This window comes from Vulpes lagopus, chromosome X (genome assembly GCF_018345385.1).
Source record: "Vulpes lagopus strain Blue_001 chromosome X, ASM1834538v1, whole genome shotgun sequence".
Taxonomy (NCBI): Eukaryota; Metazoa; Chordata; class Mammalia; order Carnivora; family Canidae; genus Vulpes; species Vulpes lagopus.
The window spans coordinates 65643686-65656906 of NC_054848.1; the positions used below are offsets into that span (position 1 = coordinate 65643686).

Consider the following 13221-nt stretch of genomic DNA (forward strand, 5'->3'; position numbering starts at 1 on the left):
ATAATGGGAATACTGGACTAGGATAGAAGAGGTCAAGGATAGGATGAAAGGAGATGAAGGAACATAATATTTATGAAGGAAAAATCTTTTTGGTAAACAGCTGGGAAATTCTGCTGAAATAGAAATACCTGCAAAAACAGCTGACAGCCTGAAATACTCAGTGCCTTTGCCAACTGAACTCATCTCTGAAACAAAGAGAAAATCAGAATCCACCTCAGGTTTGTTTGAAATAATTCAATTTTGTTTTCATTCTTTTCTTAAATAATTTTATAGTATTACTAGGAGTAATTTGAACTTATGTGCTTTCTTCATAAATGTTTTCTCTTTCTCATATCTGTAGTCTATATATGATCTTTTTAGATTATGAGATATTTAAGTACTTGGAACTTTTTCTAATTGCCACATTGTTCATAATACCAATCTTTGCGTGTGGGGGTGTGGAGTAGCACTGGTGAGTTGGGTAAATGAAGCATTTAATATTACTTCATAAATGTGAGCTTTGTAATTAGGTGGAAGAGATAGTGCCTTTTAGGTTCTGTTAATTTACAGGCTATAAGAATGAGTCATATCTACATAGAAGAAATATTAGGTTTCCATTTCCTGTGCTATTTACCCCTATCAGTCTTAGTTTCCACCATCACTTTTTATTTAGTTTTATTTAGACACTGGGAGAACATTTTAGAATGAAATAGTAAAATAACACCAATTATAATACTAATAACCTTTTTAATATTAGATACTGGCAATTGATACTTTGTGAGACCAAATAGTGACAATTACACTTTCTAGATAAATTCTACCATGGTTTTACTATAATCATTAAGAAGGTAACAGTGTTTAATATCATTTTAGGAGTGTATTCACATAAACTCACTAGTCACAGGGTTGGTTACATAGGATTATCTATCTGTACAATGTGAATGGTACTACCTATCGTTTTATTGAAAAGGAAATAAGACCAACTCAGAGATAAGGGAGTAGGAAATAATGATATCTGCCCTTCACAGAGCACATACTGTGATATAAAGAGCTATAAATATCATGTTATTCAATTCTCATCTAAAAAGCATAACAAAACACAAAACTCTTGTCCTATATAATTATAATCATTGCATGATGAACAGACTAAGACTCAGGAAGCTTAAGTAACTTGCCCAAAATCATATCACTTATGAGTAGTAGAGATGTATGCATAACCTAGATTTTCCTAATAACAAAGTCCAAGCTCTTTCTATTGTATATAGATTATCTAATTTAAAATCAGAGTTTAGTCTCTAATTTCAGCTATCTCCTCTGTCTTAATTTTTATAAAACCTTAATTTTTATATAACTCACCAAGTTAACCTGATAGGAGTTTTAAAATGTTCTGTCACTACTCATTTCTAATCTGATGGTTTGCAGTATTTATTTTTGTATTATTTAATTTCAATTCTGGAATAGTTAGCATACAGTGTTATATTAGTTGCAGGTGTACAACACAGTGATTCAACAGTTCATACAACACCCTGTGCTCATCACAACAAGTGTACTCCTTAATCCCCATCAGCTATTTCACCCATCCCCTACCAACCTCCCATATGGTAGCCATCAGTTTGTTCTCAGTAGTTAAAAGTCTCTTTTCTGTCTTGTCCCTATTTCTCTATCTTCTTTTTTCTTTTTTCTCTTGCATGTATGCATACACACATACACAGATACACACACACACACACACACACACACACCCCACCCCTGCTTTATACATTCAGTCAATGGACATTTGGGCTTTTTCCATGTTTTGACTGCTGTTGATAATGCTGCTGTAAACGTTGGGGTACATGTACCCCTTCAAATCTGTTTTTTGTATCCTTTGAGTAAAAATAGTGCAATTGCTGGATCGTGGGGTAGTTTTATTTTTAATTTGCTGAGGAGCCTCCATACTTATGTTTTCCAGAATGGCTGCACCAGTTTGCATTCCCATCAACAGTGTAATATGGTTCCCCTTAATCTGCATCCTTACCAACACCTGTTGTTTCTTGTGTTGTTAATTTTAGCCATTCTGAAGGTGTAAGGTCGTTTTGATTTCTATTTCCCTGATGATGAGTGATGTTGACTATCTTTTCATGTGCCTGATAGCCATCTGTACGTCTTCTATGGAAACATGTCTATTCATGTCTTCTGCCCATTTCTTAACTGGATTATTTGGTTTTTGGGTGTTGAGTTTGATAAGTTCTTTATGGATTTTGGATACTAACCTTTTATCAGATATGTCATTTGCAGATATCTTCTGATTCCAGAGGCTACCTTTTAGTTTTGTTGATTGTTTCCTTTGCTGGGCAGAACCTTTTTACTTTGATGAAGTCCCAGTAGTTCATTTTTTAAGAAAGATTTTATCTATCAATTCATGAGACACACAGAGAGAGAGAGGGGGGTGGGGGCAGAGACACAGGCAAAGGGAGAAATAGGCTCCATGCAGGGAGCTGAACGCGGCACTCGATCCCAGGTCTCCAGGATCACACCCTGGACTGAACGTGGCGCTAAACCGCTGATCCACCCGGGCTGCCCCCAGTAGTTCATTTTTGATTTTGTTCCCCCTGCCTCTGGAGATGTTTAGTAAGAAGTTGCTACAGCCAGGTCAGGGAAGTTTTTGCCTGTGTTCTCCTCTAGATTTTTGATTGTTTCCTATCTCACATTTATGTTGTTTATCCATTTTGAGTTTACTTTTGTATATGGTGTAAGAAACTGCTCCAGTTTCATTCTTCTGCATGTGGCTATCCATGTTTTCCAATACCATTTGTCAGAGACTGTCTTTTTTTTTTTTTTTTTTTGGAGTGGGAGTGCTAGCAGGGAGGGTGGGAGGGGTAGAGGGAGAGAGAGAATCTTAAGCAGGCTCCATACCTGGAGCCTGACATGTGGCTCAATATCATGACCCTGAAATCATGACCTGAGCCAAAATCAAGAGTTGGACACCCAACTGACTGAGCCACTCAGGCAACCCAAGACTGTCTTTTCCATTGGATATTCTTCCCTCTATGTCAAGATTAATTGACCATATAGTTGTGGGTTCATTTCTCAGTTTTCTGTTTGGTTCCATTGATCTTTTTGTCAGTACCATACTGTCTTGATGACTACATCCTTGTAATGTAGTTTGAAGTCTGGAATCATGAGGCCTCCAGCTTTGCTGTTCTTTTTTGGATTGCTTTGGCTATTCAGGGTATTTTGTGTTTCCATGCAAATTTTAGGATTGTTTGTTCTAGCTATGTGAAAAAATGCTGGTGGTATTTCAATAGGGAATGCCTTAAATATGTAAATTGCTTTCGGTAGTATAGATATTTTAGAAAAATGCTTTTTCTTCCAATCCATGAGTATGGAATGTTTTTCCACTTCTTTGTGTCCTCTTCAATTTTTTTTCATAAGCATTCTTTAGTTTTCAGAGTACAGATTTTTTTTTCCTCTTTGGTTAGGTTTATTCCTAATGATCTTACGGTTTTCGATGCAATTGAAAATGGGATCAATTCCTTGATTTCTCTTTCTCATGCTTCATAATTAGAGTATAGAAATGAAACAGATTTTTGTACATTGATTTTATAACCTGTGGCTTTGCTGAATTGATGTATGAGTTCTGGCAATTTTTTAATGGTGTCTTTTGTGTTTTCTACATCTGCAAATAGTGGAAGTTTGACTTCTTTGCTGATTTGGATGCATTTTATTTCTTTTTGTTGTGTGATTGCTGAGGCTAAGACTTCCAGCACTATGTTAAAGAGCAGTGGTGAGACTGGACATCCCTGTCTTGTTCTCAACTGAATAAGAAAAACTCTCAGTATTTCCACATTGAGGATTGTATTAACTGTGATTTTTTGTATATGGCCTTTGTGATGTTCAGGTTTGTTCCTCTATCCCTATTATGTTGAGGGTTTTTATTAAGAATGGATCCTGTACTTTGTCAGATGCTTTTTCTGCATCTATTGAGAGAATCATATGGTTATCCTTTTTTTTTATTAAGGTGGTATATCGTGTTGATTGCTACTATTAAACCACCCCTGCAGCCTAGTAATAAATCCCAGTTGATAGTGATGAATAATTCTTTTAATATACTGTTGAATGTGATTTGCTAGTATCTTGTTGAGAATTTCTGTATCCTTATTCATCAGGGATATTGGCTTGTAATTCTCCTTTTTGGTAGGGTCTTTGTTTTTGGAATCAAGGTAATGCTGGCCTTGTAGAATGAGTTTGGATTTTCCTCCATTTCTACTTTTTGGAACAGTTTGAGAGGAATCAGTATTAACTCTACTTTAAATGTCTGATAATAAATCAGCTGGGAATCTGTCTGGCCCTGCACTGTGTGCTGGGAAATTTTTGATTATTGATTCAATTTGTTTGCTGGTTATGGGTCTGTTCAAATTTTCTAATTGTTCTTTTCAGTTTTGGTATTTTGTATGTTTCTAGGAATTTGTTCATTTCTTCCAGATTGCCCAGTTTGTTGGAATATGATTTTTCATAATGCTGTCTTATAATTTTTGGTATTTCTGTGTGTTGGTTGTGATCTCCCTCATTCGTGATTTTATTTATTTGGGTCCTTCCTTTTTGATAAGTCTGGCTAAGGGTTATTAATTTTATTACTTCCTTCAAAGAACCAGTTCTTAGTTTCAGTGACCTGTTCTACTGGATTTTTGTTTATATATCATTTATATCTGCTCTAGTCTTTATTATTTCCCTTCTTCTGCTAGCTTTATGATTTATTTGCTGTTCCTTTCCTAGTACCTTTAGATGTAAGATTAGGTTGTATATTTGAGACTTTTATTCCTTCTTGAGGTAGGCCTGCATTGCTATATACTTCCCTCTTAGAACCATCTTTACTGCATCTGATATGTTTTGGACTGTCATGTTTTCATTTCATTTGTTTCCATGTGTTTTTTTAATTTCTTCTTTAATTTCCTGGTTCACCCATTCCTTCTTTAATAGGATGTTTTTTTATCTGCCATGTATTTGTTGTCTTTGCAAATTTTTTCTTGTGATTCACTTCAAGTTTTATTGCACTGTGCTCTGAAATTATGCATTGGTATGATCTCAATCTTTTTCTACTCCTTGAGCCTGTTTTTGATAGAATATGTGATCTCTTCAGGAGAATGTTTTATGTACACTTGTAAAGAATGTGTGTATTCTGCTGATTTAAGATGAAATGTTTTGAATATATCTATATGATATCAGATATATCAGTCTATGTGGACCAGTGTCATTAAAAGCCATTTTTTCCTTTTTGATTTTTCTGCTTAATTCATCTATCCATTGCTCTTAGTGGGGTGTGAAAATTCCCTAATATTATTGTATTATCAATGAGTTTCTATGTATTATTAATTGGCTTATACATTTGGATGCTCTTTACTTGGGGTCATAAGTATTTACAATTATTAGATCTTCTTGATGGATAGACTTCTTTGTTATGATACAATGTCCTTCATCTCTTGTTATAGTATTTGTTATAAAATCTAGTTTGTCTGATAAATGTACAGCTATTCTATATTTCTTTTGACGTCCACTAGCATAATAGATGTTTCTCCATCCCCTCACTTTCAATCTCCAGGTGTCTTTAGGTATAAAATGAGTTTCCTGAAGGCAGAATATAGATGGGTTTTGTTTTTTTATGCATTCTGATACCTTATGTCTTTTGATTGAAACATTTAGACCATTTACATTCATAGTGATTTTTGATAGATTTTTGATTTATTGCCATTGTGTTATCTGTAAATTGGTGTTTCTGGTAATGTTTTCTGTTCCTTTCTAGTCTTTGTTGCTTTTTGTCTTCTTTTTTCCTACTCAGTCCCCTTTAATTTTTCTTCCAGGGCTGGTTTAGTGGTCACAAACTCCTTTATTTTTTGTTTGTCTGGGAAACTCTTTATGTCTCCTTCTATTGTGGAAACCTTGCTGGATAAAGTATTCTTGGCTGCTTATTTTTCCCCTTCAGCACATTGAATATATCATGCGTCTCTGCCCTGCCAACTTTCTGTGGCCAGATCTGCTGCAAACCTGATCTTCATTCTTTTGTTGGTAAAGGACTTTTTTTTTTTCCCTTGCTGCTTTCTGGATTCTTTCCTTATCTATGTATATTGTGAATTTGACTATAATATGTCTTGGTGATAGCCAGCTTTTGTTGAATTTAATGGAAGTTCTTTGTGTTTCTTGGATTTCAATGTCTGATTCCTGTCCCAGATTAGGGATGTTTTCAGTTATACTGTGTACAAATAAACGTTCTGCCTCTTCTTGTCTCTCGACTCCTTCTTGGACTCCTGTGATACAAAAGCTATTACACTTTAAGGAGTCACTGAAATCCCTACATCTACATTTGTGATCTAATACCTTTTTTTACCTCTTCTTTTCAGTTTCATTATTTTCCATAATTTTATCATCTGTATTAGTGATTCATTCATCTGCTTCATCCATCCTTGTTGGCATTGCATCCAGTCAGATTTTCATCTTGGTTATAGCATTTTTATATTTTTGCATGTTTAGTTCTTTTACCTCTGCAGTAAGGGATTCTCTGGAGTCTTCTATGCTTTTCTCAAGCCCAGCTAGGATCCCTATAACTGTTGTTTTAAATTTTGGTTCAGGCAACTTACTTATATCTGTATTGATTAAATCCCTGACCATCATTTCTTCCTGTTCTTTCTTTTGGGGTGAATTCTTCCAAATTGTCATTTTGTCTAGGTCACTGGGTTTTTGTGTGTGTGTGTCTTATTGTTAGGAAAGCCTGTTTATATTGCTGCTCCTAAGAGTAATGGCCATTTTAAGAAGAGGTTTATACTGACCTGGTGGTTCAGGAGATGTTTCAGAGAGTACACTCTGCCCTTGTGTTTTGGCTGCTCTTTTTCTGAGGTCAGTCCTCTGCAGAGTTTCTCCTTGCCTGCAGTTAGGGGTGTTTGGACTGTGTCCACTGTGTGACACTTTATTTAAATAGGTGTGTTTTGGTCTGCTTGTTAAGAGAAGTTATATGTAAAAAAAAAAAAAAAGAAGGTAGATCCTATTTCCCATAGAAATGAAGCTTTGCACCACTCTGAATCAGTAGACTTGGTGTGTGCAAGGGATTTGTGCTTATCTTCTAGGATAGGGCCCTGCTGTACTGATTCTCAGGCACACTTGCTCTATTAGAGATGTACCTGAAGGGGGTAAGAGGGTGGGCCTTGGTTGAGCAGCTCTGGCCTCCATTGAGTGGTGCTATTGTGCTCACTGAAATTGGTCAGTGCTAATGGGTGGGAGAGGGTGGGATCTCCTTGTTCTTTAGTCCTTGGAGCAGGGAATTCATGCCCGCCACTCTTCAGGAAGCCTTCACAGAACAGCAAATAATTGCCTCTCTTGTGTCTCCCCAGATTCCATCAGATCCCTGCCTTCACCCTCTCTAGAAGTGTCCGAGCTATCTGCCTGCCAGATGCCACAGTACCCCCGTGTTTTATCTCAGGCCTACAGCTGGGTTTCAAAACTCTAAATTTTAAGGACCTACATGGAGTGGACCTGCACTGATTCTGTAGGGAAGGGTTTAGCTGTGCTGTGGCCTGTGCTGGTCTGTCCTAGAAAAGCAGTAGCATGACCGTGCAGTGGTTCAGAATTTATGTAAAGCACACAAAAAAGCCAGTGCCAAGGTTTGTTGCCTGCAGCTGATGTCTTTGTTCCTATGCTAATGAACAGGGCAGCACATTGGTACCATCAGCTCTTTTTCCCTCAGAGATATCATTACATCACTCCCAAATGCACTGCAGGAATGGGAACTGTTTCTCCCTATGTGGATCCTCCCTATGAGGACCCAGGGGATCCTCAGACCATGCTCCCACTCCTGGATCTCTGCCTTCCTTCCCTACCAGAGCACCACTAAACCCACCAGGCACAATCACAGTGATTGTGCAGACTTCCAAAACTTGACTTTGAGCTCCACTGCTTATAAAAACTTAGGGTTGTCAGCCCATCTCGTTTTCCCAGTCATTGGTTTTTCTTGTGCATTCCCCTTCTTGTGCTCTTGCTCTCCCTCTCTCCCTCTCTCCCTCTCTCCCTCTCTCCCTCTCTCCCTCTCCCTCTGTCTTTTCTCTTCTCTTCTCTTCTCTTCTCTTCTCTTCTCTTCTCTTCTCTTCTCTTCTCTTCTCCTCTCCCTTCTCTCTCTTCTCTTCATCTTTCTCTCTCTGTGACTATCATAAATAAATAAATAAATAAATAAATAAATAAATAAATAAATAAATAATAAATGCTTCATAGAATGCCCTTGTAAAGCCATCTAGTCCTAGACTTTGGGTTTTTTTTTTTTTTTTTTTTTGATTACTGATTTAATTTTTTTTTCTGGTGAGCAGTCTGTTCAAATTTTCTATGTTTTCCTGTTTCAGTGTTGGTAGTTTATGTTTCTACAAATTTATTCATTTCTTCCAGCTTGTCCAATTTGTTGGCATATAGATTTTTATAATATTCTCTTATAATTTTATTTCTATGGGCTTGGTTTTATTTCTCTTCTTTCATTTATGATTTTATTTATTGAAGTTCTGTCCCACTTTTTTCTTGATAAATCTAGTTAGATATTTACCAATTTTATCAATTTCTTTCAAATAACCACCTCATTCAAAGAAACTAGATTTCATTGACCTGTTGTATTGTTTTTTTTTTTTAATTAAATATAATTTGCTTCTGCTCTGATCTTTATTATGTCCTTCTTTCTGCTGGTTTTAGATATTGTTTTTTCTTCTCCTGCTACTTAGGTGTAAGGCTAGGTTGTTTATTTGAGGTTTTACTTGCTTCTTGATGTAGGCCTGTATTGCTATAAACTTCCCTTTTAGAACCTCTTTTACTCTGTCCAAAATGTTTTGAACCATTGTGTTTTTAACATGTTTCCATGTCCTTTTTTTATATCTTCTTCTATTTCCTGGTTGACCCATTCACTGTTTAGTAGCATGCTATGTAACATGTATATATTTGTGGACTTTTCAGATATTTTCTTGTGGTTGACTTCTAGTTTCATAATGTTGTGGTCAGAAGAGATATGTGATATGCTTCCATCTTTTTGTTTGTTAGTTCTTTTTCCTGATCTCATATGTAATCTATTCTGGGGAATATTCCATGTATACCTGAAACGAAGTGTGTATTCTGCTCTTTTAGGATAAAATGTTCTGAATGTATCTGTTCAGTCCTTCTGGTCCAGTGTGTCATTCAAAGCCATTGTTTCCTTGTTGATTTTCTATTTAGATGATCTGTCCATCAATATGAATAGAGTGTTAACATCTCCTATAATTAGATTATTTTTCTTTAGTTCCTTTACGTTTGTTATTAACTGTTTTATGTATTTGGGTTGTTCCCATGTTGGGTGCATAAATATTTACAATTGTTCTATCTTCTTGTTGAAATGTCCCTTTCATGGATAAATAGTGAAATTTCCCTTTTTTGACTCTTCTTACTATCTTTGTTTTAAAGTCTGTTTTGTCCAATAGAATTACTGTTATTTCAGCTTTCTTTTGACATCCATTTTAATCTTAGATGTTTCTCCATCCCTCACTTTCAATGTGCAGGTGTCTTTAGGTCTAAAATGAGTCTCTTCTAGGCAGTATATAGTTATTCAGATAACCCTATGTCTTTTGATTGGAGCATTTATTCCATGTTATTCAGACTAATTATTAATGGGTATATATTTATTCCCAATATATTCCCTGTTCTAAGGTTATTTCTAAATATTTGCTCTGATTCTTTCTCTCTTCCAAAGTTTGCTGGTTTTCTTTAGTGATTTATTTTCATTTCTTTTTATTTTCTTTTATTTTCTGCATATTACTGGGTTTTGATATGTCATTACCATCAGTTTTGTATATAATCTACATATAACTGTATTATTTGATAGTTTATACCCATTCTTCATTCCTCTCCTCTCCATGTATTACGTATATGTTTTCATATTTTATATCATTTTATTTTGTGAGTTCATTGTCCAATTTTTAAAGAAATACTCATTTTTGCTGCTTTTGTGTTTCCTACTTATATTCTGTCACTTTTTGGTCTTTTCTTTCCACTCAGAGTCCCCTCTAATAGTTCTTGAAGGTCTGGTCTAATCGTCACGAAATCCTTTTTTTGTTTGGGAAACTATCTCTCCTTGTATTCTGAATTAAAGCTTTGCTGAATAAAATATTATTGGCTGCCGATTTTTCCTATTCAACACTTCAAATATATCATGCCACTCTCTTTTCCTTTGAAATTTATGCATATAAATCCCTTGATAGCCCAATTGTGTTTCCTTTGTTTTTTTTTTTAAAGATTTATTTATTTATTCTTAAGAAAGAGAGGTAGAGACATAGGCAGAGAAAGAAGCAGGCTCCTCGCAGGGACCCTGATGTGGTACTCGATCCCAGGATTCAGGATCATACCCTGAGCCAAAGGCAGATGCTCAACCGCTGAGCCACCCAGGCATCCCCTAATTATGTTTCCTTTGTATATAACTGTCTACTTATGTCTTGCTGCTTTAATTTTTTGTTCTTTATCACTGTATTTTGACATTTAATTCTCATATGTTTTGATGTGGATCTACTTTTGTCAATTTTGTTGGGGAATTCTCTGTGCCTACTAGATCTGTTTCCTTCCCCAGATTAGGGAAGCTTTCATTTATTATCTCTGAAATAAATTTTCTGTCCCCTTTTCTCTTCTACTTCTGGGACTCCTATAATGTGAATATTAAATTTGATGGAGTCATTAAGTTCTCTAAGTCTCTTCTTGTTTGGTATAATTTTTTTTCATGTTGATTACTTTCCATTATTCTGTCTTCTAGGTCATTAATTCATTCCTCTCCTTCCAGCATGGTGTTCATTCCATCAAGTGTGTTTCTCATTTTGTTTACTAAGCCCTACATCTCTACTCTTATTCCTTGTCTCTGTTTTAAAAGTCTCATTGATGTCTTCCTCTGTTTTTTCAATTCCAATGAATATCCTTTCGATCTTTAATTTAAATTCTCTATTAGGCATGTTACTTTATGTCTGTTTCACTTAAATATCTGTTTATGGTTTTATCCTGTTCTTTGGTTTAAGACAAATTGCTCTGTCTTTTCCTTCTGTCTGAGTCTCTCTGCCTGCTTCTCTGTGTTAGGAAAGTCAGCTGTGACTCATGTTCATGTTCTTAAGGATAATGGCCTTAAGAAGGAAGTATCATATAGTGCCATCTAGTGTAGTATTCTCTATTCCCCAGTGTCTGGTGCTTCCAGGAGTGTCTCTAATATGTGATGCATGTGCTCTATTATTGTGTCCTATCCATTTTAGTCTTCAGGGCAGTTGCTTACAGAGATTTGCTTTGCCTGTTGTGGGCAGTATTTTGTCCTTAGCCTGAATGTGCTGTGTTTTAACTAGGTGTGCTCAGGTCTGCTTTTGAAATGGGACCTGTCGCCACCACTTAGAGAATCAAGGCCCCTGCAGATCTCCCTGGTTGGGAGACATGTTTGGACAGGGGTTTGGGCTGGTCTTCTGCATGAAGGGGCCCTTTGCACTGGGACTGACATAAGTGTGACTAGGAGGGGCATGGCTTGGTGTAAGCAAGTTAGGTAGTGATTGTGGGGACTGTGCTGGTTCCTGCAGATGGCCCTGTGTTTATGTTAAGGGGCTGGGAAAGTAAGTGGTGCCTGCCAGTTCTTTTGTTCCTGGAAATCTCTCTCTGTGGATGCTACTTTTGGGACATGCTCTGAGATGAACTGAATTCATTCATCAGATGTCATTACCATCAGTTTTGTATATGATCTACATATAACTGTATTATTTGATAGTCCATTGTATTCTTCCCCCAGGTACTCTTCAGATCACTGTTTCTATACTATATATCTACAGGCTGTTTGCTCTGCCTTCTCTCCAAGAGCAGCACCAATGTTTTTGGGCTCTCCCCAAGACACGCCACTGACCTATAGAACTCAGGCTTTAAGCCACAGTGGTTGCAAGCACTTCTGAATTTGGCCCCTCTCACTTTCCAAGCCTTTCCCTGTGTGCTCCCCTGTATGTTTGTCTGTCACCGTTCTCCAAAACTGTAGCTCCCTGCCCACCATAGCCATCATCTGTTTTTCTCCCAAACGTTAGTCTCCACTCCTTTTACTTTCTTTGATGTGGCCGCCTCTCTGCCCTTAGCTGTAGAGTTTGTTCTGCTAGTCTTCAAATCAATTTCTGTGATTTAGGGTGATTTGATAGTTATCTAGTTTTATTCATGGGACAGGGTGAACCTAGGGTTTTCCTACTCTGCACCATCTTCCCCTCTCTCTGTTCTAGAATGGTTTGCAAATTTTAGACGCTCACTGATAATCCACAGTTCACTATACTCCCACAAGTATTTAATATATCCTGTCAGTTTTTGAAATATCTGTCAATTAAAGAATAACTTTGTGGAAATGGAACATGTTACAGCTTAACAGTGGTACCAAACCATCACTAGCCAATGTTTTTTCTTCACACATCTCTATTCTGGAATGCTTTACCCTTTTGTCATGGATAATGTGGCATATGAAAATCATTCTAAGTTCATATGTAGAGGAGAGAAATATGCCAGTACTATTCATCTTTATCATATATCATTCAGAATCAATTATACAGAATACTTCTGGGATTTATCATTTCCACATTTTACATGCAATCTCAAAGGTCCAAGACATGGAAAACAGTAGTGATTACGAGCACAGATTTAAGAATAAGACCTGGAACTGAATCCTAGATCCAACATTTGCTTGTTTTCTTACTTGGGACAAATTATCTAATATCTCAAGTTGGTCTTCTAATCCATAAAAGGGGGACAACAATAATGTTTTTCTTACATAGTTCTGAGGACTAAATGAGATTTTGCATGTAAAACACAAAATACAATGTCAATCACATGTTAAATTCTCAAAGAATATTAGAAAATATCATTTGCTCAAAGTAGTTAGCCATTTTGCTAATAAAGAAATATTTCTATTAAGTAAGCTGTGAGAGCACACTATTTAGCTAGAGAGCCTAGACATACAGAATATGTTAGGAATATTATACAGTTAGATATTGTGGCTCTTAATATGAGTTTGGTAGTTCTCTGTCATTCATATATATTTTTAATGAAAATTATGTTTTTAGGAATAACAAATTTGGAAATTTGGTGTCATGGACCTCTTTGAAATCTGGTGAAAGCAGAATGAAATCTCTCACATTTTCTCACAGGATTAATGTCCCTCTGAAGAGGTTGGCTGACCTTTGTGCCAATCTGGCTCACCATCTATTTTTGTAAATTTCACAAGCCAAGAATAGT

General features: G+C 36.3%; 1 protein-coding gene across 1 annotated transcript in view; it reads left to right on the forward strand.

The window, feature by feature from the left end:
• The window catches only part of APOOL (apolipoprotein O like), a 111632-nt gene that overhangs the window by 93118 nt on the left and 5293 nt on the right, over nucleotides 1–13221 (forward strand). Inside the window, exon 8 of the mRNA XM_041742239.1 lies at nucleotides 101–218. Coding sequence (XP_041598173.1) covers nucleotides 101–218 — 118 coding nt within the window. The remainder of the gene's footprint in view (nucleotides 1–100; nucleotides 219–13221) is intronic.